This window comes from Penicillium vulpinum (genome assembly GCF_028829585.1).
Source record: "Penicillium vulpinum strain IBT 29486 chromosome Unknown utg000004l_segment0_segment0, whole genome shotgun sequence".
NCBI classification, from domain to species: domain Eukaryota; kingdom Fungi; phylum Ascomycota; class Eurotiomycetes; order Eurotiales; family Aspergillaceae; genus Penicillium; species Penicillium vulpinum.
In genome coordinates this window covers 1301313-1328281 of record NW_026643244.1, presented here as the reverse complement: position 1 = coordinate 1328281, position 26969 = coordinate 1301313, and the positions used below count along the sequence as shown (strand labels likewise).

The following is a 26969-nucleotide window of genomic DNA, read 5'->3' as shown; positions in this document are numbered from 1 at the left end:
AAGTGTGATAAATTAAAGATAGATTCTGACAGATTGTAAATCAAAAGCTAAAATCTATGATAGATAGCTACATAGTTGCCCTCTAGACCGAGCAGACGCCAATACATAATTTCTAGGATTTCTAGCGAGACAATGCTTCACAGTGACACAACAATCTTCTTTGCTGAAACACCCTGCATCTGGATTCCAAAAGCCTCCTGAATCTTTTCTAGTCCCTTACCCACGACAAACGGCTCGGGTGCTGGCACAAACTGCCCATTGGCGAGGGCATCTGGGAGGTAGCTCTTGTAGACATTGCTCGCGACAGAGTCGGGGCCAGCCGCTTCCGGGCCGAGCAGGATAAATTTGACCTCGACGCTCGGGTCAATAGGGTCGCCCTTGGGTTTGCCACCAGCGAGAGCAATGAATTTATTGACAGAGGGGCCCTCGTGCTTGGCCAGTACGGCGGCCAGCAGCTCGATGGAGCCGTCGCCAATGGAGAAGCCGCCGGCAAGGTGGAGGCCCTTGACAGCAGCGCTGATATCATCGATCACGCTGTCGCTCTTGTAGTCAAACACGAGGGCAGCACCCAGCTTCTTGACGTAATCGAAGTTCTTTGGCGATGCCGTTGACACAACCTCGTAGCCGGCCGACACGGCCAGTTGGATAGCGTTGCTGCCAACAGCGGATGCACCGCCGGTGATGATGACAGCACGCTTGTCGCTAAATTGGCGCGCAGGCACAGTGGGCAAGTCAAGGCCCAGGTAGCCGGTGTCAAACAGACCATGAGAGGCTGTGAACGTAGCCAGCGGTAGCACGCTAGCTTGCTCAAAGGTAATGCTGTCTGGCAGCGGTGCCGCTAGCCACTCGCGAATGACCGTGTACAGCTGGAAAGCACCCTCAATGGAGCTATTGAAGCAGACAGCAGAAGCCGTAGCCACTACACGATCACCGGCGCGGAAGCGCTCCACGCCTTCGCCCACCTCGACAACTGTGCCAGCCACATCCGCGCCAAGAATAAAAGGATAGCTGATATGGCCCAGCAGGGCTTCGCCGAGCAGCTGCTTTGCCCAGTCGACTGGATTGATACCTAGTGCACTGTTCTTCACGACAATCTGGTGAGGCCCGGGTGATGTGTACGGTGCCGGCCCAATCTCAAGCGGCGTGGCTTTTGAGGCGGATAGCCAAGCTGCCTTGTTTGCTGGTAATTGAGCCATTGTTGAGGTTCCTGATATAGAGGGTGACTGAGACGGTGTAGTGAAAAGAGGTAGAAAGATTGCTTTGAGATACCACGAACAGAAGGAAATCGTGCAGTTCCTTAGCTTTAAGTAATTACAGAATGTTTCCTATATGGCATTGGTTTGTATGGGGTAGTAGACGGAGTTAAGACAGCCATGAGCCATTGAAAGGGTTAAAATGGAGTTGAATAGACGGAATTAATGGCTTTAGTTCAAACACCGTGCCAAATAGGAAGTTGAATACCGGACCGGATTCTGAGATTCCGGTTGTAATCCCAAGAGGCTATCTATATTTTACTACTACTTTACACTGTCAAGCCTCTAGTTGATGCCCTCGCTCTCTCTCACTGGTATGCACTAAAATATTATACATACTGCTCCTCGCCGTTTTTATTTTACTTTAGGTTCTAATTTCAGACTGGGATATGGCCCCCTAGGCCCTACCTAAACAGGAACCTTGGTTTTTTGTTATGGCTGTATTTTCCCCCACATCTAATCCACCGGAGCACCCGCAATATGCCGCTTACTAAAGTAGGTACTGTACCTAGGTAACTAGTATGTATTATTTTTTGAAAATCTAATACTAGTAGAATACTAGTAGAATGCCGTTGTACTGTAGGTAGAAGACGTATTTATCTAGGCAATGGGGATCGTGCCGAGAGCCCAACACCTATGATGATTACCTACCCAGGTAGGGATGGGCCCGCCCGGGGCGCTAGGTTAATTATCTAAGCACCGGTATGGGCCCGGGGCTTTGAGAGTTACGCTTCAATTAGTCTGCCACAGCCACTAGTTTCCCCACTCAGCTGTTTGGTACAATACGCTATCCTACAGGCTGCAAATACGGCGCCAAGTGGGCAAATGGAATATAGAGATGAAAGGGAGGCTTGATCCAGGACGATACAAACGTATCATAGGCCGTTGCAATGTCGTCGCTAGGGATAATGTCAGCATATTCTGCCCTAGAGGTTTCACATCCTAGTCAGTGGGTAGAACCAATGGACACATATTATCCAAAAGTTGAACGCCCGAGTACAGAAGGGCCTAGCTCGAGGGTCTAAGTTCGCCGTCACTAATAGAGAGATGGCTACTTGGAGTTGGTTGCTTTCTGGGTACGATTACTCTGTACCGTTGTAGGATGTAAACAAGATGAAACCCCTTTCCGCTGCCCTTACTCGGCGATCCTTGGTACATTCGTTCCTTACAGGATTACATCCTTCATATTTTCTACTCAGAATATCGTCAGTTTCATACTATATCCTTGAAGATACCCGGTTTCAACCACGAGCCAGAAATTTAGACTACCGCTAGGATCCTGGTCCGATTCATTGGCTCTCCTCTCGTCGACATTGTCGTCAGAAGTGGCAGTAACGGCAGACTTTGGCCGAAGCAGTCTGCAATGCAATAGAGAGAGCTGTCGGTTGGCTTATTCGTCTCAGGGTGGGATCTTGTCATACTAACTATTTTAGGATCCACGTATTACTCTTGCAGACATCCAGCACTTTGAGATTTGAGACATCCAATCTCCAAACCGAATACTTCTAGATTCCTCCCTTAGGGGCTTCATGGCACATATGTCTTCGAATGAGAATGACGATCCGAATTTAGGTTATAACGGTGGGATTGCAAACCTAGTCTGGAACTCGTGTGGGCTCAATTCATATAGATTTCGATAGCACTTATAAGTTCTTTACTCCTCGTGCTAGACTAGAGGGCGGATATGTTGCCAATATCGAGAAAGTCAACCTTCCAGGATATGTTCCGACCAGAAGCACACCCTAGGAGTGATAAGATGAGGATTTTTGGTCTCAGCAAAACCACTTAATCGGGTTTTAGCCCGGATAGATGGAGAAAAAAAAGGGCAGTTTGAGCAACTACATTCAATAAAGACCGTTTCTATTTAGAAGTACTAGTCTTGAACCTTTGCAATGTTCGTTGAACTCTCCGATATTGACAGGTAGAATGATTAAATAAGGATCTAGGATTAGACACCACCCCCAGGCAATTATACCGAGAAAATATTGATGGTACGATTAAAGCTAGTGTTTATACCACAATATGCGATGCAAAGGCTCTCCGGTGCTGTTCAAGTTTTGATCTCGCGCTTTGCGGGGTTGATGTCGTGACAACCACATTCTGAGTAACAGTACATGGCGCGACCATAAACCTTGAACACGCAAAGCTGATCTACACTCTTAAAAGGGCTTTGTCACCTAACATCCGTTGTTTCTTCACTTACCTTCAGAATAACCAATATGTCCGCTGTTCAGACTATCACGGTGCCCACCCAGCCCGATATTCAGTATCACCCTGAATATGAAAAGTACAAGGAACGTACTCGTCGTCGAAAAGAAACCGAGACTTTGCAGTCCACTTTGCCTGCAAACTTCCCACAGAAGTTGGTATCGCCGCTAGTCTGGGAAGGAAAGGATGTTGAGAAACGGGATGACTGGATCTATCAGCTGAGCGATGACCAGCTGGATGAGCTCGACGCTGCTTTGAAGAGATTCAAAGGTGGGCAATTAAGATCACAATACTCCTTATCGAGATAACATTGCTGATTCAACAGCTCTCAATCTTTCCTTGGGCCATATCAATCAGTCGACTTTCCCTCTGCCGAATCTTCGGCCTGTTCTTCGGGACCTTTCGAAGGAGATCCACACCGGTCGAGGGTTCGTCGTTCTCCGGGGTTTGCGAATCGATGATTACTATCGAGAAGAAAACATCATTATCTACACCGGCGTATCTTCCCACATCGGCAATATTCGAGGACGTCAGCAAGAAGCTCGACTGGCAGATGGCACTTCGCCCGTGATATCCCATATCAAAGACCTCACCAGCACAGTCGAGAAGAGCCTAATCGGGGCTCCTTCAAACACGGCTGATAAGCAGGTTTTCCACACGGACGCTGGCGATATCATCTCACTCCTCTGTCTGAACCGAGCCGCAGAAGGAGGAGAAAGTTATCTGTCTAGCAGCTGGCATGTGTATAACATCCTGGCGAAGGAAAGACCCGATCTTATTCACACTCTATCTCAGGATTGGCCAGTCGATGGGTAAGAATTACCAAACACCAAGGAGACGTATTCGCGAATTAACACTGTTCAGCTTTAATAACCCAGCAAAGCCTTACAGCCTCCGCCCACTTCTATACCACCAACCAGCCACTGCCACTACGCCAGAGAGAGTCCTAATTCAGTATGCAAGACGATACTTCACCGGATTCCTAGCTCAGCCCCGATCGAAGGGTATCCCCCCTATTACGGAAGCACAGGCTGAGGCGCTCGACGCTTTACACTTCCTGGCGGAAGAGCACAGTGCCGCTCTTGATTTCCAGAAAGGCGATGTGCAATATGTGAATAATCTCAGTATTTTCCATGCACGCAATGGGTTTAAAGACAGTCCCGGTAAAGAGTAAGTCATTTTTCTTCCATGTACTTTTATTTGATGAAGATGCTGACGGTTGTGTTAGGCGTCATTTATTGAGACTTTGGCTGCGAGATCCTGAAAATGCATGGGAAACACCCCAGGAGCTCCAAGACCGCTGGGATATAGTCTACAAAGATGTTGTAGAGGATAAGCAGGCGTTCCCATTGGAGCCGGCAATTCGCAGGAATGTGGGAGCGTGAGGGGTTGCAGCACAGCACAGCACAATTGCATAAAGTCAAGCTCTAGTCTCCTGCTAGCATTTGAAATCAATATTCGGCTATCTTTATATCGGTTATTCTCTCGAACCGATCGTATTCGGAAGAGCCTCCTATACGGCAACATGCGGTATCATTCCGGTACCGTTCCGCCATACACAGGATCGGCTTCACAAAATTAACCTTTGAACCCTGAATCTTAAATAGAAAACTGATACCCCGCTCTTGCACTATGGAGTTTGATGCAATACCAAGACCTCATTCTATATCCTAGTGAACAGGTTCGCAAGCGCGATATCCCTAAAAAAACTATCAGATACTCGGTATATACCGAGTCAGGCCTAGATAGCAGGATGTGCAGCAAACTAGGCACCAATATATGCAAGCTATGCATCGAGCTATGCATTCTGTGCATTATTTGCATTCCTGCGGAATGATACCGACTGCGATCAAAGAATGCGGAATATCAACATAATGTCGTAGTGCGGGGCCCCGGATTTCCCCAGTTCACGCGACTATGCACACGATAGCGACTTATCACCAAATGTATTTAAGAGAGATTGTTCTGCCATCAGTTCTGTGAATCATTCTGATCTTGGTGGCCGCTTGTATCAATTCGAGGCCGATCTGAACTATCCGAAATGGACCCGGAAAAAACATACGATGAGACGGTCGAGGATGTTAGGTCCACGGTTTCGGTGCCAGACATAGATCCAGCGGCAGAGAAACGACTCTTATGGAAACTCGACCTCCACGTTGTTCCTATTCTCATGTTCCTATTCATGCTTGCCTTCCTTGATCGTATCAATATCGGTAATGCGCGACTTCAGGGTCTTGAAAAGGATCTGGGGATGACGGGACACGATTATAATATCGCCCTATTTATCTTCTTCATTCCATACATCCTTTTTGAGGTTCCTAGCAATCTTTTCTTGAAAAAGGTTTCGCCGTCTTGGTGGTTGAGCGGGATTATGTTTTGTTGGGGTATGTTTGAACCGACATAAGTGAAGGGACTGGGACTGACCTCGATGATATCAGGTATTATCACAACATGTCAAGGTGTTGTAAAGAGCTTCGGTGCCCTCGTTGCATGTCGGTTCTTGCTGGGTGTATTTGAGGCCGGGTTGATGCCAGGTTGGATAGCCTTGACCATTGACTTTATAGCACAAGTATTAATTGTACAATGCAGGCTGCATATACTTGATTGCTATGTACTATAAGCGCCACGAGTTGCAATGGCGATTCAATATCTTCTTCAGCGCTAGTATTCTGGCTGGAGCAGTCAGTGGAGTATGTATTTCCTGGATGATGAGCTGATTCCATACTAAACCATTCGTTCCCAGCTTCTTGCCTATGGAATAGCCCAGATGGATGGCGTCGGAGGATATAGCGGCTGGCGCTGGATCTTCATTATCGAAGGTCTACTTACAGTATGCACCGGAATTGCTGCCAAATTTCTTATCGTCGATTGGCCCGAAACATCTACTTTCTTGAATGAGGAGGAGCGTACATTGCTGCTCCGACGTCTATCGGAAGACCGCGGTGAAGCGCAAATGAATCGCTTCGACAAACCCGCCATCAAGCGCACATTCTCAGATATCAAGATCTATCTTGGGTAAGATTGAGTTCCTCTATCCCATGAAATCCTTCCACTGACGATTAGTTTCCTTTAGAGCTATTATGTACTTCGGAATTGTCAATACAGGCTATGCAACCTCGTTCTTCACACCCACCATCCTCCGCCAGCTCGGCTGGACATCCGTCCGAGCTCAAGTAATGAGCATCCCCATCTACATCGTCGCGACAGTAATCGCACTTGCCACAGCGTTCGCCAGCGACCGACTACGCCATCGTTTCACCTTCACGATATTGGGATGTATCATCGCCACAATTGGGTACGTTATTCTCATCTGTCAGGAGTCGGTACCGGTCGGAGCCCGATACTTTGCCTTATTCGCGATCACGGGCGGAGGATATATGACGCAGCCGATCTTGTTGGGTTGGGTGAGTAACAACATGGCTGGGCATTACAAGCAATCCATTGCCTCAGCTATGCAGATCGGATTTGGTAATTGTGGCGGTCTGGTTGCTAGCAATGTGTTCTTTGACTCGGAGGCTCCTACATACCGAACTGGGTTTGGTGTTAGTCTAGGGATGATATGGATCGGTGGCGTGGCGTGTATGGTGTTCTTTGGTTATGTATACCGTGAAAATCGGCTGCGGGAGCAGGGTAAGAGGGATGATCGGTATCATTTGCCTAAGGAGGAGTTGGAGAATGCTGGAGACGATCATCCTAGTTTCCGATTTACTTATTAAGTATAGAATTGAACTCTGGATTCCGAGTACTATATATCAATATAGATGTAATAGACTATCACATGCTTAAATGAGAGTATTTTTATACTTTGCACGCCTTATGACCTTTAGAAACCTTGAAGGGCTCATTCAATTTCTTCACTTCCTATTGGGCAATAAGCAGTATTCTTCCCTGGGAAAGTTATATTTAATCCACTGGCCAGTTTGTGCCAAGACCAGTGGGCAATCACCTTGATCGGCATCTCCATCCCGATTTATGACGTAGTAGGATTCGGGGTAGACTATGTACAATGTATTATTATTATTGTGCGTGAAAATTCTCGAATTCCGAGCCCCAGTGGCAGATCAGCCTAAGTTCGTATGCATACACCCAATGAGCGTCCAGTACCACCGAAAAATTCGGGGAAGTATACCATTGTTAGATTACTACGGTAAAATCGACAAGGATCCAAACTATCACAGGGCGCCATCTCCGTGGGTCCCGCGGAATTAGTTGAATGCCCATTACTTATATATTGTCCATACTTAACCAAACCGAATTCCTTTCTCCACACACCTTACTTCTCCTCCAGATCACTTCAGATGCTGCGAAATTCTTCAAACACATGTCGGGAACAATGTCGAGAACACTGTCTCCGCGTAAGAAGCATGTCGACTCCGTGACTTCTGAAAATCCATGGAGATCCGCCGAGCCATTTGGTGCACCTCAAGTTCCGCGCCCCGTCGGTGGCATTAAACGACTTCGAAACACACTGTCAAAGCTGTCGCCATCCGCCTTCGCGGAAAAGGAAGTCCTCCGGAAAAAGAATCAGTACAAAGCTCCCCTGACTCAGAGAAACATCGACAATTTGGTCACAAAGCAAGAATGCGACGAAGCATACAAGCCAAATCTACATTCGCCTGAGATCCAAGTCACTGAATGGCTACGACAAGTCTCCTGAGGACGAAAGTACCATTTGTATAAATCCATACGGGAAGGAGCACAATCACGAGCACGAGGATGCGAACGTCAATGCGAATACGACAGAGTTCCGCTAGGCTTTTTTTTTCTCGAACTTTTTGTGACTTCTTTTCCCCTCCCCCGCACGCAAGAGCGCCCCGTTGAATACGGGCAAAGTCAATCCTGGCAATGATGTGGCCTTGGCCTTTTGCGGGGGCCAGAATTTTTATCCGGTCAGGGTTGTTCCTTGTACAAATTCACCTGGGTAACCCCTGGTTGTTGAGGTTAGGCTTGGCATGGACGTCATGATTTGCTGGTATGCATGTCGGAGGTGCTATTTGCTTGGCAAGATTTGAAATTTGAAAGAGATGTACGATGCACGATGTCACTCATGGATGAATTTATGTGCAAGACTTTGCTACATAATTAATGTTTACACCGTCTTCGTGCCGTTTTGTGTTATGTTTTATTAGCGCCTTTAGGTAGATCTGCCAGCCATATTATATCAAATTTATCTATTCCTAAGTATTATTCCTAGTACATGGTATATATGGAAATTTTGGGAAGAGAGAAAGTCCTCGGAGAAGATATTACCGAACTAGTCATAGCCCAGCAAGGCAATCACGGATGAGATAGCGTTCATTAGCCTTCGTCGCACCATAGACAACTACGTACGGTGCATGCACATCTATACCTGTGATATAACTAGAAATAAAACCAATACACCCATCGTGCACTTGTCTCTCTGTCACCCAGCCTACATGAAGGACTCGACCTCCGTAGGCTTCGAGTCTCGCGCTCCTGCCGCCCTTGGGCAAAAAGTAGGGGCTCTCATTGGCTATAAAAATAGTAGAATGCACGCCAACCTTTGGCCTACTCGCAAGCTCTCATTGGCTGTAGATTTGGAGAAATGTATGTTAGACTTAGGTATATGTACTTGCTTATATCTTCGCTTTCCCTCTCTTTCCATCTAGCTCTTCATACCCCTAGCTTTACCATATTCAACACAATACCCCCACTATAATCGTCAACTTAGTGAGTATGGCCCTATTGAGATAGAGGTGGCTGCTAATGACCACGAGAACATAAAAATGTGTACACTTACTTATGGCCCCGTGAAGTTCAAATGCGGACATGAAGACGAGGAAACTGCCACCATCCCCTGCGACAAAAACTGTGGTACGATTACAAACCGAGTCTCGGTTGCTAACATTGGTCTACCAGACGGTTCAATAATTGCAGTGATTGCAAGGTTGGTTGTCATATTGCTAGTATTTGGGAAACAGATAGAGAGCTTATACAAAGTCATAGTGAGGGTATTCCAGTAGCTAGGTATACTTATCAGAAATAAAGCAATTCAATTGAGCAAAAAAAAAAGCCACTGAAAACGAATTCATCCTCTCTTCCGCCCCATATACGCCCATACGACAGCAAAGCCCATGCCAATCATCGCCAACGTAGAAAATATTAAAGGATAATTACATTGCATGGGTTCAGGCAGATGTTTGCGACGGCGAAGAATATCGCCCTTTATTATATCAGCGCTAGAATACTGAGATCTCCAGCATTTAGAAATAATATCACGGTATTCAAGACTCTCAAGACTTGGGAAAATTTGCTCCGTAAACATTCTCTCAATTTCATCATCATCGTCGATCTCATCAAAGGGGCGCACACCAGTAGAGACTTCGTAGATCAAAGAACCAAGCGCAAAGATATCGGTTATAATTGTCCGCGAAGGTGAGGAAGGTAATCGGTATCGAGTCTCCTCCTCCACTAGGGAGTCTAGATCATTTATTCTCGATCCAGCGAAGTCGCATAGTCGAATTGAAAAATCGTCGGCCACGAGAAAGTTACGCGGGCTAATATTGGAGTGCACGACGCCATAGATATGGATAGTGGCAACAGCATCAATGGCGCTGTTAATCCATTGATCTCGTGTTTCGGCATCGACTGAATAATTTTGTAGGTAGCTTCGAACATCCCCGTGCCGTAAATAGGGGAGATGGATTCCTCGATCGGTGATTGCAAGGCAGTTTAAGATATTAGGATCATATTTTGGGAGCGCTTGGTAAATGAGCTTTTCGCGGTTTATGCATAGCTCCGAGAATTCCTCTCTTCTTTCCACAGATTTGATGACCTTTTCACTGCAGCCTCGAGTATTGTGTTTCAGGGGTGCTTTAATCACCTGGTCTTGATAATTGGAATCTTGATGGATGCACCCGGCACCTCCAAGTGCAACAATACGGACGGTGCCTTCGGAACTCAGTAACACAGGGTGTCCTTCCATTGTGGACCTGAATCAGAGTTGAAATCGAAGGCGAATGGGGTTGAAACAATAATAAAAGGGGGGCTGGATATTCCAAATAGCACGTGATGATATACACAGCGCAAACGGCTCAAAAATGGTGAAGAATATGCAAAATACATTCATGTTTAGGTATAGCATCGTTAAAAGATGAGTGCCTAGAGCGTCCGAAAATTTTGTGTAGTAGTACATCAATGTACAGATAATGTCTAAATGATAATGTTCAGCTCGATATGGGCGTAACAGACGACATACATGAGATTTACGCAAGTCCACATTATAGTTGGTTTTGTGGGCTTGTAAACTAACTGCTGCTATACATCGTATTCAAAGAGATCCTGCGATGTAAATTATAAAAATAGAAAGATACCCGAGTTCCCAAGTGGATATAAGCGGGGTAAGTCTAGCGACAACATCTGCCTTGGATTTATATTACTTCCATTAGTATGTTGAAACACGCCAAATACAAAGAGACTAAGATGTCACCCAAGAAAGTAGCTATAATCGGTAAGTCTAGACTAGTGGAATATCCGACCTGAGATTAATTAACACATCCCACAGGCGCTGGACCATCGGGCCTGGTTACGGCCAAAACCCTTCTTCATAATTTCCCGCTCGGGACATTCTCTCTAGTCATTTTCGACCGTCAGAACAAAGTCGGAGGTCTATGGTCAAGTCACCATCATTCTCCCGATCAGACCAATGGCCCCTTGGTTACACTAGACCCTCGAATGCGGACCAACCTCAGCCGCTTCACGGTTGCCTTTTCAGATCTTGCCTGGGAGTCTGTCATTCCCGACGCAGATGTTCCGATTTTTCCTCAGGCGAGCCAGGTTGGAGAGTACCTGGCCTGCTATGCAGAGCGGTATATTCCAGACCATGTGCTTAGACTAGGGTGTAGAGTCGTAAGAACTATACGGAAGGTTGAGGATGGAGGTGATCCAAAGTGGAATGTTCAGTGGGTCCAGGAAAGGTATGTGTATTACTATGCTCGAGCTGGACGTCAACTCACAGCCATATCTAGTGCGGAGAAAACTGAGCCAGGGTGTGGATTACTGGACGATGGGGTATTTTCAGAAGATTTTGACTTGATCGTCATCGCATCTGGATACTTCGCCCAGCAGTATATCCCAAATATACCAGGTCTAGAGCAATTCCAAGGCCAAATCATCCACAGCTCTTCGCTCCATTATAAGCGAGAGCAGCTGCTTTCTAACGAACCCAAAGATATGAACGACCAAATTGTCGTCATCGGCGGCAGCATGTCAGGCGTCGAAGCCGCGTCTGCTGTTGCTCTCCATAAATCCTCATCTACACTTTCCACAAACGGAGTCCCACATACCCAAGAGACAAAAGTACACCATATACATTCAAGGCCCTTCTGGACTATACCGACTTATCTTCCACATGAATCTTCCGACGGTAGTCCATCGTTTTTACCATTGGACTTGGCCATGTACGACCTAGGCCGCCGACCCCCGGGTCCAATAGAATACGCCTTGGGACCGATGCCAGAAGAAAAGGCCGTCAAAACGAACAGTTACTTCCACTCCTTGCTTGGCAGTGACTACGAGAAATATGCCCACATGTATTCACCTTCTCCACAAGGCGCCGAAGAATCCAGAACCCAGCCACCATGGGTCGCCATAGGCAATGACTATGCTGAGTTCGTCCGATGTGGAGCGATTCAGACATCGATGGGCCGGGTGGCTTCTATACATTCTGATCCGGATACTAAAAAAGCTTCAGTTCAGTACAAAGGACCCGACGGGGAGACCAAGACGATAGACAATGTGGCGGCCATAGTCATGGCGACCGGATTCACGCCCTACAAGTCCCTGTCATTACTACCAGACGAAGTGTTGGCGACCCTTGAATACACCACGGATCCTTTCTCGCCGTTGATTCTTGACAAGGGAGGCACCGTACGCTCTGAAATATCCGATGTCGGATTTGTCGGGTTCTATCGCGGCCCGTACTGGGGCGTGATGGAGATGCAAGCGAGATTCCTTGGGAAATTATGGAGTGAGAGCAACAGCGTGCTCTGCGAAACAGATAACCAGAAGCAAAGCCTTCGCAGTCTTAGATCGGCACACCCGGATCTAGCGCGAGGTCAGTTCCCCATGGGCGACTATGTCGGGTTGATGGAGTCGTTTGCCAAAGATCTGGATATTAGTCGATCGGCACTGGGAGCAGGCAACGGTCGGTCTGGGCCTGCTATTCCTGCTAGGTATCTTTATGGCGATACACCAACACTAGGCACAGAGAGTGAGGCGGAGAGGACACTCGGTGCTTTGCGCGACGCTCTTGTCCCTGGCTGCGAGGTAGCACAGAAAGCTGCAGCTTCGGCTATATTTCGGGCTCTGCACGGGACTTGGAAAGTTTCTAGGCGGAGAGCTGGTGCTGTTGGCGAAACAGAAATATCTGGGATTCAAGCTTTTTATCCGCGCTATCCGACCAGCTCGGAATATGATAGGGAATATGTCTGTGTGGAGACACATGTGGACTCTACCGGGCGGGAACAGCCCGTGCAAGACAATGTGTGGTTCATGCGTTTGGCAGTAGAATTTGATATTGCCACTTCCCAAATCGAGATATGGTCATCGGACTTGGCCGATCAGCTGTCAGTTGGCCGACTTATTCAAATATGGGAGTTGGCGCCTCTTGGCCCGGGGAGAAAAGAGGGACTTTCTATTCCTGGGGAGTATGTGATATCCGCGAAGAGTGTTGATTTGGATTCTGGAGTCAACTATTCATACACTTTCCATTTCAAGGGGGTTTCCATCTCGTCCTGGAAATGTACTGAGGTGGGTTTGGAAGATGAGGCGGGTGTAATAAGCAAAGTGAAGAGGGAGTTAAATTCTTATTTCTACGTAAGAGACTGAGGATGGAGCTGAGATTGGGAATTTGCTCTTGGAAGACTGGGCGGACTGGAGATTAGGAAGATAGGGCGCGATCGGTACTTCCGACCCTTGGAAGGAGCGAGAGCACGATATATAGACCAGAGTGGATAAAATACTGGAGACTCTTGAACAGAGTTGAAAAAAGTTTTGTATAATTGGAAGGGAAATAATCTACAGGGGAGAGAAGTGAAGTTCTATATCATATCCACGGGCTGGATGTTCTAGACCAATGTAGTCGTCACCTACCACGTTGATATTGAAAAGGCAAATATTGATATCTCAGACGTCTAGAACTTTTCTAGACATTCTCCGATAGCTTAATCTGCTCACATATCTCCGGTTCTCCATTCTCTTTGGATGGAAAAGAATATCCCCGAAGTCGCCGATCTTTCGGGTATATATCCATGGTATACATCTCGGCATGAGGTTTTAAGTAGAGATAACGACTCTGGTCTAATATGTTTGGGACAGGGAGTCATAATCCAGCCAATTATCGTATATAGAGAAAAGCTTGGTTTGGTCTGGGGGTGGGTTATCTTCTGTTGATCGCTGGAACCTCGGTGGAAGATTCTGTACGTGTTCTATATATTCTACATAGCCCACGTCTATACGTTTTACGTTTCTATAGTTCTATGGTTCTACATTTTTGCATGTCCTCAAACTTATCTGTCTTAGAACATAAAGTTCTCGAGAAGTGCAGGTCAATCAGAATTATAATCCACCCAAATAGGGTTCGGAAGCAATACATACTTCGATCTACATGTTCGCCACGCCTCTCAACTACATTGAAACATACATATTCTTCAATCAAACCCGCCAAAACTACAAATATCTCCAACACAATGTCTCCAAGCAAAACTCCAACCCCCCTAGACCCAGTCTCCGAATGGCGCGCCTGGAAAACCCTCACGATAATATACACAATTCTCCTAAACCGGCAAATCCGCCGGCGCTGCCTCCTCGAACAACAATGCATGGAAGACAAACCTCTCAGCGAACGTTTTCGACCCATGATCTTCCTCGAACCCGTCCCAACCCTCCACAAGCCCGACTCAACCACAGATCCAAAAGAAGACCCAGAAAACAACAACCCCTACAACACAACCACGATGAACAACCTCCGCACAAAAGCCAGTCTTCTCCGCGCGCGCGTCGAAAAAGGCAAAGAGCTCGCTTCCGAGATCGAGCGTCGAATGGACCACGACCCGCCTATCAAATTCCCGACGCATTTCTGTCATACTTGTGTTGAGGACGGGGAGCGGGTTGAGGTTTTGCTCACTAAGTGTGGTCACCGGGTTTGTAGAACTTGTCTTCAGTATGGGGTTGATGGGGATGGGGAGTATGAGTGTAGTATTTGTTTTATTCCTGCTGATTTTGTGGCGCGGAGTCCGGTGGTGGTGGGCAAGGATTTTTCGGGACAGATTCCTACGCCTTCTAAAGGACGGGGAGGATGGGATGAAGTTGGGGATAGGGTGCATATTAGAGATGATGAGGATAATGATAGTGGGTATGGAGATGGAGGAGGGGATTGGGAATGGGACGATATTTTTTTCGATGATGTAAAGTCTGGTTGAAATGGCTATTTTGCATTTTATATGGCATTTTATTTCTAGCGACATACCATGTTCTACTTGAATACACTAGTGAATCTCATAAAGCCAAAATGGATTATGTGCAAGGGACAATTTATAGCCAAAATAGTCCAGGACTGGAAGAAGTCATCTTCTCATCCAGTCCAAGTGAAACCAGAAAAACAAGATTCCAAAACCCTCCCGATGTATATCACAATCTAGCGAACCTCTATTGACTAGACCACAAGGGGAAAATCCAGAAATGCATCGTAAGCCATAACCCAGCCATCCAGGCCATGGGAACGCCTTTTTCGCACCGAAATTGAGAAAGAATCCAAAACTTGGGGACACTATGCCCACCGGGGAATGAGGGGGCATTATACAGTAATTATGAGAAGCAATGCAAGAAAATAAGCAATTACCCCCCAAGCGTACATGAATCCTGGGGATGACAGGAAGAGAGATATAAGCAACAACGCTCAAATCAGGACTTAATCTTCAACGGTCCTCTGCTTTTTCTCCGTCGTCAATGATCATATTGACTTCTTTGACAGGATGCAAAAGCATAGGAGGGAGACACATGCGGCCCTCGCCAGCCAGCTCCTGCTGCTCACCGCCGTCATTGTCGACGCGGAGGCCAAGCCAGCGACGCCAGATATTCGGCGAGAAGCCTGCCGAGTAGAACCAAGTCGTACCACGGAAGTTGTGTTCACGATCGCCGAAGACAGATGTACGAGCGCCGCCGGAGGCTCCGTTACGACCGGCGTTGAACACTGATTCCAGGTAACGGGTGGGCCAGCGACGGTCGACGTAGACAGCGTGCGGCACGAAGACGGCCTTGAAGCCGTGGTGCAGCGCGGTGGTCGCGGGCCACATCTCTGAGAACATGCTGTGGCGCTTGAGACTGCATTCGCGATGCATAGTGGTGAGCAATTTGCGGGAGATCCGTGATGCGGTGATAATTGCGGTGCGCCGTGGTGGCATGCCGTTCTCCTTGTTGTAGCCTGTCACGTCGTCGCGCAGCAGCCAGGTCGTACCCTCGGGGTCGTAGAGCGGGTTGAAAACGACTAGGTCGGCGTCCTCGCCTACACCCCATTGGTACTGGTCCTTATCCATGCTTGTGGGTGGGATACCCTCACCCTCAACCTCGAAGATGTCCCGTTCGTCGGGGCGCTCGGGACCCCAGATGGCCTTGTCACCCTGCTGGTGCATTGCGCTTCGCGTGTTACCTGCCGGACCACCCTTGACGGCGCTCCACATGTTATTGGCGGAGTTAGTACCGCTCTCGGTTTGAACACGAACCATCTGTCGGAAGTCTTCCCATGAGCCGTGGACGGATGGGACATAGAAGCGAGCGTTACGTTCCCAGAGACCCTTTCGCGGCTGCTTTTTCGCCCACTCACCGACCTTGTCGAAGAGGTGGTACCAGTGGCCTGTGTAACGCACATCCATCTCCCAGTTCCAGAAGTAATCGTACTCAGGATGCTGGAAAGCGAAGTACTGCATGGGCATGTACGTACTGCGATAGACACCGTGGATTGGCAAGCCGCGAGTCATGGTCTCCTCCAATCCGGGATACATCAGGGCCATCTGCGGCTCGGACCAGAGAGTTCCCATACCGCGGAACTCCTCCGGTAGTGCCTCATCAAGCACACGCTGGTATGTCTCGTCATCAGACCAGATCTGTAGATTGGTATCCTTGACATGAACTAAGAAGTGAACAGTGTACTCGCCACCGGACATCAACGAGAGCTCTGAAATGACAGAACGCATATACATAATATCCTCCGGGGAATAGTTGAAGTCGTGCCATGTGCGGATAACCAATGCAGTACGCGGCAGACGCTCAGATCCAACGTTGGGTGGTTCCGTGCGATTATCTTCCGCAGGCGGCGGGATTTCCACCTTGGGAATACCAATAGGCATAGAAACAAAGCGGTTGAGACGCGGCTCCGGCAGCTCATTAAAGCGATGGCGGTTGGCCGCGTGGCAGCGGTGTTGCGCAGCAGCCCAATCCACCTGTCGGAAATCCACAGGCGGGACATCTTCCCACACACGGTCGGCGCCCTCACGATTACCCTCCATACCGGCGCCGATGCCGCCCTTCTTGACCCCGTAACCCAATCCGTATGGCCCCAATCGGCCAAAACGGTCAAAGCACATGTCATCTCGGATACCCAAAATCGTATTTGAGCCTATTACTGGGTCCGGGAAGCCCTTTGGAACTCCAGGGTAACTTTGGATAGATGGAACCCGCAACGTGTTTTCTACATTGAGGAAGCACTCGCGCTTGTCGCCGTATTTCCCTATGTATTCCGGCGAGTGGTAGTCGGGATACGGATTAAAAACGGTGCTCAACATGCTCGGGGCCAAATCCCTCTTGGCCACTTTGTCGGTGTCCTTCTCCTGCTCCTTCTGCTCGTCGCTTTGTTCCATCTGCATGCCCACGTCCTCGGAGCCATCGCCAGGATATTCGGGAACATTATCAGCGCGCGGGACCAAGGAAGAGATACCGCCCCCATATCGATTGAGGAACGGGAAGCTCTCCCATTGCGGCGGCTTCGGGGCGTTGTTGCCGCCCTTGGGCAGCTCGACAGGGACTTGTGAAACGGAGCTGGATATGGTAAAGCGGAAGAGGGTGAGGATGAAGAGAATAAGGGCTGCCAAAAGTGCGAAGCAAAGCCAGCGCATGATGCGCTGGGGCACGCGAAAGCCAACGGTAGCTTGGGGGCGGCGAAGACTGCCGCCAGCTACGACGGGCGGGGGGTAGGAGTCCGCGACATTGTTATCGTCCAGCGACTCGTCATCGGAATCCGGGTCATCACTCTGGTGATGGTGGTATGTGTGGCGACCGGTCGTGGGTTGCTTTTCAACGTCTGTATCTCGTGAATTATAGGGTGATGGGGACTTGTAGGCTGCGGAGGCCCTCCTCGCCTGGACGGTCATGATGCAAGACAAAATGTCAACATTGAATGAGTGGGGTAAGTGTCCAAAATCGCTCAATCAATGGCGCATCTATCTAACAGGTGTAACGATAGAAAAATCGTACAAATATTGCTCAAAGCAGGGGATGGTTGTTGGAGGGAGGGAGAGGCACGCGATGACCTGTGTGTTGTTGATCGTCGGCCCAGCAATGGGGGGTCTTAGCCTTGGGTCTATTAAAAGACGTACAAATAGGTTTAAAAAAAGAGGTAAAACACCGTAAAAACAGGTCAAAACAGTGAAAACAGCGTAAAACTAGACAATATTAAAATGCAAAACAAAGGATAAACAAGACCACTGTGCCCAAAATGCCGGTATTTCTGAAGGTAAAGTGCCAAGACTGTTGGCGCTGTCCAAGAAATGAAGGATTACGCAGTTGCATCCTCGAAATGGACTGGTCAAAGCCCGAGCGGATCAGATTTCTCCCTTTTATTAATTAATATATTCCTATATCCTCTTGGCTTGTTATGGTTCGGGTTATAGGGCTGCATTTGAACATTCAGCTCTAGATACTGAGCTTTTTCGTGTGTATCCTGCAAAATCTCTGTCAATCCATGACGATATTCAACGTAAATCCTTCTCTAAACTTCATTCCACAGCACTGATCAAACAGTCATATCTTTTTTTTTTACATGAGCCAAGACATAACTAGCCAATTATTTGCCTAGCGAGGGCTTTTATATTTAAGGGCTGCCGCGTTGTTGACTTGTAGATTGACCGGTCATATTCGTCTACGCCAATACAAACCAGGAAGGTCTCATACTTCAGAAACATCGAGTTGAGAATCAAACGGCATATTCAGCCGTTGCCGTCAGTAAACGGACGGATGTTCACGACGATATTAGCATACTTTGAAGCCAAGGCGATAGGGTCGATTGTTTCATGTGTTGTAGCTTGTCTCAGGTCGCACTTAAGCTCGTGGAACATGGCCTTCGTTCTGTATAGAACGAGAGAGGAATGAGGGAATATATATAGGCACGAAATTACTTCCTATGATCCATAGATGCCACCGTATTCCACCCAAGGGACAGTTTCGGCGTACATTGTAGGTCATAATCCGGTGGGCTTCGAGGATGATTTCTTCACTGAGATCCTTGCCACGGATCCACACCTCGTCTGTAAATGCTGCAGCTTTGGCACGTTGCACAACTTCGTGTCAGCTGCGTGGGACAGCCGAGGTGTCTGCAGGGAGGTTTTGGTGGATCAAATTTTCCTTCGAGGAGCAAGTGCTCTTAATCTTGCTCTTCGATCTCCTCGGGGTTTTCTTCGCCACGGAAGAGCGCGCGAGACAGAGTTTGAGAGTAATGTCTAAGCTACTACCAGCTTTCTCGATCATATTTGAGCCGTACACCATCCATATAAAGGAGTGCAGAATTACATGGTCTTGGAATGCCACTTCTTAGCGAGGTGTGAGTCCAGTTTCAAATAAATTCGGACAGCTTATTTGCCAGGGTGCCAATTTCACGGAAGACGGCATCGGGCTCAAAATCTTCGTGGCCAATCTTAGACTCGTAGGAGTCCCCCTCCATGGCAATGGTCAAGCGGGACGCAGAGCAGGAGCAAACATGATTTCTTGACTGAGGTGAAGTGTAGATGTGTCGAATAGATTTGAGACTTGACGTAGCTGAGTGGTGATGGTGATAAGCGGAAGGTATAGACTTGAGCTTTATTCGAGTGGCCATTGTAAATGTAAGAGCTAGAAAGAACCTTGGAAGGCAAAGAAAGGGAAAGAATGGTCAAAATAAGGTTGTGACTCTTCCAACCTTGGAAGTTTAACCTTGAACGGTAGCCTAAAGGGCCTACATAGTATACTCCAGGGCTGTCAGGGGCACGGGACTTTATCCACTTACCTAGGTACATACATACCCCTTTCCAACATTGAAGTCCCATCACACATTCATACATTCTCATCACAATGCGAATTATTCCTAGAATTTCTTGGTCCAGTTGGAAAAGTAACGTTCACGCCTTTCCTTATTCTCGACCTCGAAATACGAGGTTCTTCTCGACTTCTCGCCTAGGCTGGCGACACTGCGGATCTCACTCTCCTGAGCTCTACACTGAGGCACAAAACGGTCAAGGTAATCATATTTAAAATCCATTATAATCCCATTCAAATACGAAAAATAACTAATAATATCTCTTCCAGGCGAGAAGATCTTCGAGGGAGATCTGCACCGATACACCACGCACCGGTGGTTGTAAGCTACGAATTTCATTTTCAATTTGAAGAGTGATTATGACTGATTCAAACTTCAAGATTTGACGAAGAAAAAGAACTCTCTAAACGTTATGTGGAGTTTGACCTACAGCAACTGATTCAGGTTGCCATCAGTGTTTGCGAGGGAGCTCAATCTTGTACGTTGCTTACCTAGTGAAATTGCAACGTGCATACAGAGTATTATTATCCTAATATTCACTAGGTACCAAAATCACAAAATGTGCCGAAGGCCTACATAACAAGGCATTTATTTTGACAATGGATAACGGATGCGAGGTTTTCGCAAAGCTTCCAAATCCCAATGCCGGGCCTGCTCATTTCACAATTGCATCCGAGATCGCTACACGCAAGTTAGTAAGTAAAATTGACAACTCTTCTTTGGTATATCCAGTCTTATATTCAATTTACAGCTTTCCGACGTGTTGAAGCTCCCTGTTACTCGAGTGCTAGCATGGTCTTTTGACGCGGCAAGTACTCCTGTCGGGGCTGAGTATATCATTGAAGAAAAAGCGCCTGGTGTTCGTCTCGGCTCTATCTGGAGCCAATGGCCCCGAAGTTCAAAGCTCCAATTGATCACCCAAGTGATTGATATTCAAAATATATTAACTAACGTGACTTTCGATATGCATGGCTGTATCTACTTCAAGGATGATCTCCGCTCCCTAGGCGAGGAACCCAAAGAAGCCAATATTCAGTCTGCTACCACCAGCGTCCCTGATATATTTGCCATAGGACCTCTCACTACCGGCGAATTGTGGAATGGGGTAAGGAGTGGCATGGATTTGGATCGTGGTCCCTGTAAGTCAAAAGAGTGGACAGACTTGTGTAAAGCCTCTAATTGTCTTTCTAAATATAGGGAAGGAACCTAGTGACTATACTCGCGCACTGGGACATAACGAGATTGCATACATCAAGTCACATGCAATTCCTCGGATGAACTATTATCGATCGCTCAAAACCCAGGAATATCCCGACGATGGTCTCGCTCTTTTGACCAAATATATGAAAATTGCATCTTATCTTACTCCTCAACCTACCAACAAAGCAGCATCAAGCAACTTTTTAATGCATCCAGATCTTCATCTGAATAACATTTTCGTTGATCCGGAGACCCTTCAAATCACACGTATCGTGGATTGGCAATCAGCATGTGTTGCGCCATTATTCTATCATGCCAATGTCCCAAAGATGTGTGCCCACCATGGGCCTCTTCAAGAAGGCTGGGTCGTTCCCGAAAGACCGAAAGACTTTGATAATCTGAGTGCAGAGGAACAACGCAAGATTGACGCTGATCTAGAGGGTGAGATCCTTCACAAATACTACGAGGCCCAGGTGTATAAACGATCCCCTCGTTACTGGTCTGTCCTTCAAAATAAGAACATCCCTATCATCCGAAAACCAGTTTGGCTCGTCACCGGAGCGTGGGAAAACCGCAATCTGTTTTTTCTTCGCGAATCACTCATCTCGCTCTTCGCTGAGTGGGAAGAACTTGTTCCGGATGTACCATGTCCAATAGATTTTACCATCCGGGATGTTGAGCTTCATTCCAAGGAACAGGAGAACATAAATGGTGTCGGGAATTTGCTGACATTGTTCCGAGATGAAGGCGTGCTTCCAGTGGATGGTATGGTCGATCCCAAAGACTATGATACAGCCCTCAAGAATAGTCGGAAATTCAAAGATATTTTCATTGAGTTGGCCGAAGATGACGAAGAGAAGGAATTATTCACGAAACTTTGGCCATATCAGGAACGAGCAGATACCGAGAGTTGTGATGGATCAGCGCGGTAACATGTCATTGGTAGTCAGAGCTGTGTATATTTACAACATTTTCAAGCAGACATAACAGAGCACAAGTCCGTAAACTCTATGAATATGAATCAGTAATTTTAGCCAGATTGATGACACAAATCTTACCTACTCCTCGGCCATATATGAGTTCATCTCTCTTGGTGGTTGCTATAGATCTAGGGCACACTTTGCGAAAGTCCGCATAGCTCTAGTTAGGTGGATCATCCTGCTGCAATTTATATCAGGCGCCACATAATCTCAGAGCTGTTAACTAGACATCACGGCAAAATATAAGCCTCATTACTGTACTTAACCATAAGAAACAAAAGCAACCTCGGCCAAAGTGCTATAATCCATCACGTGATACGCCGTCCGTACTGAAATTTACCTAGCCCGACCCACCCCTACAGGTCTCCTAATGCGGCCAAGATAGGAAGGAAAGTAGGCGGATGGAAAACAGATGGAAAGTTCGAAATTTCATTTGCTCCTTTCTTGTTCTCTCTCTCTCTCCCTTGCCCAATATGAGATTCTGAGATTCTACAATTCAGTACTTATACAGATCTCTGGGGGTTCCAAGGCAGAGAAGCAATTTTGGAGTGGCAACGCCGGAGAGAAGAAAAACAAATGAGGCTAATAGCATAGCGTAGAGGAAAAAGAGCCGTTTGAAGAGAGAACATCAAAAAGAAGTAGCGAACCAGTTGCAGAACCCCTTTCCTTGCAGAGATCAATGTCATGTGTGGCCAAAGAACTCCCCGCCATCGTCATCATCAATCCATCATTTGCAGATTTCGGTATTCCCCTTCACACAGCTACACGTCCGATTCGAATTTGCATTATAGACTTTAATCGCGGCCGGTTTTCCGGAGCGCATCGGCAAGCCACTCAAGACCCTCGTACAGACCATCACCAGTGGTGGCGCAGGTAGATTGGATGAACTAGACCGCTTGTTAGTGAACATGTAAACAGAGCATACATCTAAGGATGTTACTTACCCAAGCACGACGGGTAAGGCTCTGAAGACCAAGCTGCTGCGTGATCTCGGCGGGGCTCATGGCGTTCTAGACAAAAGCGGGGGAGGTCAGCATGCCATTTCATCTAGGAAACATTATCCCAACGAATCCCCCAAAAAAAAGGTCCTTACCGGCAGATCCTGCTTGTTGGCGAACACTAGGAGCATAGCATCACGGAGCTCATCCTCGTTCAACATGCGCTGCAACTCCTCACGGGCCTCAACAATACGATCGCGATCGTTGCTGTCGACCACGAAGATGATACCCTGAGTGTTCTGGAAGTAGTGGCGCCACAGAGGACGAATCTTATCCTGACCACCAACATCCCACACGGTGAACTGAATGTTCTTGTATTCGACCGTCTCGACGTTGAATCCTGCATGAGGAGTCAGTTTCCGGGAGAGGTTTCAAAACATTTCCCAAAACGGCTTATGAAATGGCGAAGAGCGCATCACGGTATCGTCGGTAGATGGGTCGAGGGGAGGCGGACTAACCGATCGTAGGAATGGTGGTGACGATTTCACCGAGCTTCAGCTTGTACAGGATGGTGGTCTTACCAGCGGCGTCAAGACCGACCATCAGGATGCGCATCTCCTTGCGGCCCCATAGCCGGTCGAACAACCGCGAGAAAGTGATACCCATATTGTCGGTAGCGAGTAAACCCTCGAATCCTAAGAGGGGTGGATAGGTCAGAGAGATATATCAAGGGATGTGGTTTGAAAGGGGAGAAGCCGGAGGGGTTGGAAAACGTGTTGTGGACTTGTCGGTCAGGGGGAGGGGGGGCAAATCTGGGCAGCCAGGCAGAACTCGGATCAACGACTTACCGGCAGAAAAAGGTATAAGTTGAGTTTTAAGAAGTAAAGAGATGCAAGTTCAGGGGAATTATGAGAGAAGTCAGAAGGGGAAATTTGGGGTTTCGTTTTTGTTTTGAATACGCAGAAATACGCAGACCGTTGGCGGTGGGCGTAGTCTTCGTCACCTGTTTACTTTGAAGAGCACGCAACCTAAGAAAATGAGGCTGAGAAATTACAAAAGAAGCAACTTATGATGCTATACATCTTGATATATATATGTGGTATGACTATAATATTTCTGCCTATATGGGCTATATGGTAAAGTATACATATGTATTTTCTAGGAACATTTGAAGAGGACACCGTGTTGGTCCCGTAAATGAAATACCAAAGGGACCCCCAGGCTTAGACCCAGGTCCCACTGTGTCTGATAGGCTCCGACAACACTTATCGTCTACCGTAATTTCCCTACAATCTCTCTCTTTGGTTCACTTCTACCCATAACAATAACATTGGAATTCAATGTTTTGTTCTTATTGCCTCTCTGGTCGTCGCATTATTTTTTGACGAGACTTCCGGAAGAATGTTCGTATCATGGACCGATAAATCGTTTTACCTTCCATCGTATCGCTGGCATAACCGAAAACGGTCAAGACCAAGATGGATGCAACAAAGATAACAGCGAAACTGACCCAATAATCAGCCTTGGTGTATCCATTCTTCACACCAATGAGTTCCGTCGAGAAGTATGCACTCATCAAGCTAACCGGCAGGAACAAAATAGTCGCCTTAGCCAGCAAGATAGTGATCCGAGTGAGCTTCTCAACAGCCTGCGAATCCTTAAGCGCAATCAAATTGAAATTCTAGGCCGTGTCAGCAGAGGACTCGGAATTAAGGTCGGAAGGGAAAAATCACTCACCAGGAATGTCAAGGTCTCTTTCTCATTGAGACAGTTCTCAATCTCGCTCAAACAGTACAGATTGATGCGATCAACCAACCGTTCAAAGCGCGCCACGGCCGTTGAGCTCAGCTGCACCCCGACCGATTTCTCATTGACGTTGGGATAAATGGAATTGCTCGCGATACTCGACTGGCGCATATCCGCGTACTCCAGATCGCCAAAGGTGGCTCCATACGTCATTGGGGCTGGTTGAGACGAACGCGCTTCGTCGCGGAGCATGCGTTGCCGTTGCAACAGTCGCCGCATGATAAGCTCATAGCTCTGATACAATCGTTTGAGAACTGCGAGTCGTCGGCCTAGCCAGTGCAACTCATCCACCAATTCCACTATCGGACGCTCCAGCATTTGGCCTCTCTGCGTGGAGTTAGCCATAATCGCAACAAATTAATAACACGTGCTTGAAGGACGACGCTCACCAATTCATCTAAAGCAACACCATATTTGTGTTCTCGCTTTGCGATAAGTCCATAGCTTGACACCCAGTCATCGAAGATATAGTAGAAAAGCAAACTTGGTCCATCTTCCTGCTTGATATTCGCTTGATCCGGTCCGAGGTCACTAAAATGTCGCACCCGGATGGTGATGAGAGACTCACTCTCGGAACTGGCTAAGTGCTGTTTCGAAACGCCAGAGAAAATAAGGCGGATGTTCCTGCGCACGATCTCGAGGACTGGCCTGGCTTCTTCTATCGACATTGCCTTTCGTCTTGGGAATGGGTTCTCTTGGATTGATATTATTGTGCCTTCCGAAAAAAAAAAATCAGCGGCTGCACTTGAGGCACGAAAAATGGGCTGTCGCCGTGCAGCTCATACCATCATTGCACTGGATCAGCCATGTCCAAAGCCGTTTTCCATCTGGGAGACCTTTGCCATTTGATTGTGATAGCTTGGAAATCACAAACAACGTATTATAGCCGATACATGTGTCTGGTAGATGATTTAATGTTTACCCTGACTCAAGTTTGGTGTGGTATACTTACATCGAGGACCATGATCCACAGAAGAGAAGTGCCATATTTGATCCGTGACTTGTGAAAAGGTGAGATTCTTGAATGACGCTGAGTCGCGGGATTTGTCTAGATCGGCAAGATGCTTGAGTGCATTCTCCGGGTCGTCTACTTCGTTACGGAATGACGGCGCAACAGTCGATTGCGAGAGTCTCTTGGTTGGTAATGGCGTAGGTGTAGTTTCGTGCGCAGTAGCCACTGGCTCCGCGCACATCATTCCCTGTAGTCGTTCGGACACTCCATATTGTTTGGTAATCGCCTGGAAATGCCCAGTCAGTTATTAATGCTCAGATGTGAATGAAATTGAACATTCTACCCTTATGCTTTCCTTCTGTTCCTCTGGTGCCCATATATTACTATGATCGCGATGTCAGTGTACATCCAACTACATGTGCGAACTTAGTTCGTACATCCACCTTGTACCGAAACATCTGCCTCTCTGTATCATGTCAGAACTTGGATATTGGATAAACTAGTTGAACCTGATAAACAAAACTTACTGGCTTGCTGAGCAATAGTTTCAGTTCGTCGGTGCCTAGATTAAATGCACACCATGCCTCTTCGTTCCCGAAATCAAGCACAAAATTCTGAGTAAGAGGGTCCTTTAGGCGGAGCATGGCAGCTGAATGTTGCGCCTCATCGTCGATATTCTTGAACTTTTCCACAAACGAGCCCTCATTGTCAAAACTTGAGTAGTAATCCTGAGCCGCAGTTGACTCGTGTGAGTCTGTTGTATCGGACATGATGAAGCAAAGCACGGCAGTTTGCCAAATGCTGGATTCGGAGGGGAAGACCGGTAAATAAGCTAATAATTGGTAGCCAATAATCAAAAGATCAGCTGGCAAGTCAGGAGGGGGCTGTCGGAAAAGGTCAGGCGAAGAGCCATATAAATAACCTTAACTATGGAATGTACAGAGCAAACCCGGAATATATGACAGAAAAATAAGCGGAAAGTCAAGTTAAATAGTCTAGTCTCGGGTGCCTCAATTAAATCAAAGTCCGAGGCAACCTTTCGGCATCGATGGGGTAAAGGGGTGAAGTGACCAGTCATCTGGGGCTGACACTGCCGCCAGTCACGTTTAAGCGCTGCGATCATCTGCAGCCCCCGCAGACCATGTCGGGTTCGTTTCACCTGTTGGGTGTTTTTCCTAAAATAGGTCGCTGTTTGCTTTTTCTGTAAGCTGCTGTGTTACATATCTGTCTACTTAACAAAAGCTTGTGTATTGGTCGGTCATCCGGACTTATATATATTATGCCACGGGTAAGGTTCAAAGGACTAGAAGTCTTGAGAATATTTCTAGGTGG

The 26969-nt window shown here is 47.3% G+C and overlaps 13 protein-coding genes across 13 annotated transcripts; 6 read left to right on the top strand and 7 right to left on the bottom strand.

The window, feature by feature from the left end:
• Window positions 1-137: 137 nt before the first annotated feature.
• N7479_009063 (zinc-binding alcohol dehydrogenase family protein) lies at window positions 138-1196 on the bottom strand (the record flags this gene model as incomplete). Its single annotated transcript, XM_057256756.1, has 1 exon — window positions 138-1196. One exon carries the CDS (start codon window positions 1194-1196, stop codon window positions 138-140), a length of 1059 nt encoding a protein of 352 aa, XP_057104214.1.
• A 2276-nt stretch (window positions 1197-3472) lies between these two features.
• On the top strand, window positions 3473-4846 carry N7479_009062 (TauD/TfdA family dioxygenase; the record flags this gene model as incomplete). Its single annotated transcript, XM_057256755.1, has 4 exons — window positions 3473-3731; window positions 3787-4273; window positions 4326-4631; window positions 4690-4846. The coding sequence occupies 4 exons, from the start codon at window positions 3473-3475 to the stop codon at window positions 4844-4846; spliced, it is 1209 nt and encodes a 402-aa protein (XP_057104213.1).
• Window positions 4847-5502: 656 nt separating this feature from the next.
• N7479_009061 (allantoate permease family MFS transporter) lies at window positions 5503-7177 on the top strand (the record flags this gene model as incomplete). The annotated part of the gene is made up of 5 exons (XM_057256754.1): window positions 5503-5845; window positions 5900-5995; window positions 6051-6151; window positions 6205-6476; window positions 6535-7177. 5 exons carry the CDS (start codon window positions 5503-5505, stop codon window positions 7175-7177), a joined length of 1455 nt encoding a protein of 484 aa, XP_057104212.1.
• Window positions 7178-7794: 617 nt separating this feature from the next.
• Window positions 7795-8118, top strand: N7479_009060 (uncharacterized protein; the record flags this gene model as incomplete). The annotated part of the gene is made up of 1 exon (XM_057256753.1): window positions 7795-8118. One exon carries the CDS (start codon window positions 7795-7797, stop codon window positions 8116-8118), a length of 324 nt encoding a protein of 107 aa, XP_057104211.1.
• Window positions 8119-9510: 1392 nt separating this feature from the next.
• On the bottom strand, window positions 9511-10407 carry N7479_009059 (uncharacterized protein; the record flags this gene model as incomplete). Its single annotated transcript, XM_057256752.1, has 1 exon — window positions 9511-10407. One exon carries the CDS (start codon window positions 10405-10407, stop codon window positions 9511-9513), a length of 897 nt encoding a protein of 298 aa, XP_057104210.1.
• A 497-nt stretch (window positions 10408-10904) lies between these two features.
• N7479_009058 (uncharacterized protein) lies at window positions 10905-13310 on the top strand (the record flags this gene model as incomplete). The annotated part of the gene is made up of 3 exons (XM_057256751.1): window positions 10905-10932; window positions 10987-11398; window positions 11450-13310. The coding sequence occupies 3 exons, from the start codon at window positions 10905-10907 to the stop codon at window positions 13308-13310; spliced, it is 2301 nt and encodes a 766-aa protein (XP_057104209.1).
• An 860-nt stretch (window positions 13311-14170) lies between these two features.
• Window positions 14171-14902, top strand: N7479_009057 (uncharacterized protein; the record flags this gene model as incomplete). The annotated part of the gene is made up of 1 exon (XM_057256750.1): window positions 14171-14902. The coding sequence occupies one exon, from the start codon at window positions 14171-14173 to the stop codon at window positions 14900-14902; it is 732 nt and encodes a 243-aa protein (XP_057104208.1).
• Window positions 14903-15397: 495 nt separating this feature from the next.
• Window positions 15398-17845, bottom strand: N7479_009056 (DUF3405 domain-containing protein; the record flags this gene model as incomplete). The annotated part of the gene is made up of 1 exon (XM_057256749.1): window positions 15398-17845. One exon carries the CDS (start codon window positions 17843-17845, stop codon window positions 15398-15400), a length of 2448 nt encoding a protein of 815 aa, XP_057104207.1.
• An 834-nt stretch (window positions 17846-18679) lies between these two features.
• N7479_009055 (Fic family protein) lies at window positions 18680-19235 on the bottom strand (the record flags this gene model as incomplete). Its single annotated transcript, XM_057256748.1, has 3 exons — window positions 18680-18818; window positions 18892-18992; window positions 19053-19235. The coding sequence occupies 3 exons, from the start codon at window positions 19233-19235 to the stop codon at window positions 18680-18682; spliced, it is 423 nt and encodes a 140-aa protein (XP_057104206.1).
• A 67-nt stretch (window positions 19236-19302) lies between these two features.
• On the bottom strand, window positions 19303-19563 carry N7479_009054 (uncharacterized protein; the record flags this gene model as incomplete). The annotated part of the gene is made up of 1 exon (XM_057256747.1): window positions 19303-19563. The coding sequence occupies one exon, from the start codon at window positions 19561-19563 to the stop codon at window positions 19303-19305; it is 261 nt and encodes an 86-aa protein (XP_057104205.1).
• Window positions 19564-20360: 797 nt separating this feature from the next.
• On the top strand, window positions 20361-21893 carry N7479_009053 (Aminoglycoside phosphotransferase; the record flags this gene model as incomplete). The annotated part of the gene is made up of 3 exons (XM_057256746.1): window positions 20361-20456; window positions 20513-20900; window positions 20959-21893. 3 exons carry the CDS (start codon window positions 20361-20363, stop codon window positions 21891-21893), a joined length of 1419 nt encoding a protein of 472 aa, XP_057104204.1.
• Window positions 21894-22735: 842 nt separating this feature from the next.
• On the bottom strand, window positions 22736-23545 carry arfA (putative ADP-ribosylation factor; the record flags this gene model as incomplete). The annotated part of the gene is made up of 4 exons (XM_057256745.1): window positions 22736-22828; window positions 22886-22951; window positions 23035-23279; window positions 23398-23545. The coding sequence occupies 4 exons, from the start codon at window positions 23543-23545 to the stop codon at window positions 22736-22738; spliced, it is 552 nt and encodes a 183-aa protein (XP_057104203.1).
• A 685-nt stretch (window positions 23546-24230) lies between these two features.
• Window positions 24231-26407, bottom strand: N7479_009051 (uncharacterized protein; the record flags this gene model as incomplete). The annotated part of the gene is made up of 6 exons (XM_057256744.1): window positions 24231-24560; window positions 24617-25012; window positions 25075-25340; window positions 25471-25584; window positions 25638-25923; window positions 26165-26407. 6 exons carry the CDS (start codon window positions 26405-26407, stop codon window positions 24231-24233), a joined length of 1635 nt encoding a protein of 544 aa, XP_057104202.1.
• Window positions 26408-26969: the final 562 nt, after the last annotated feature.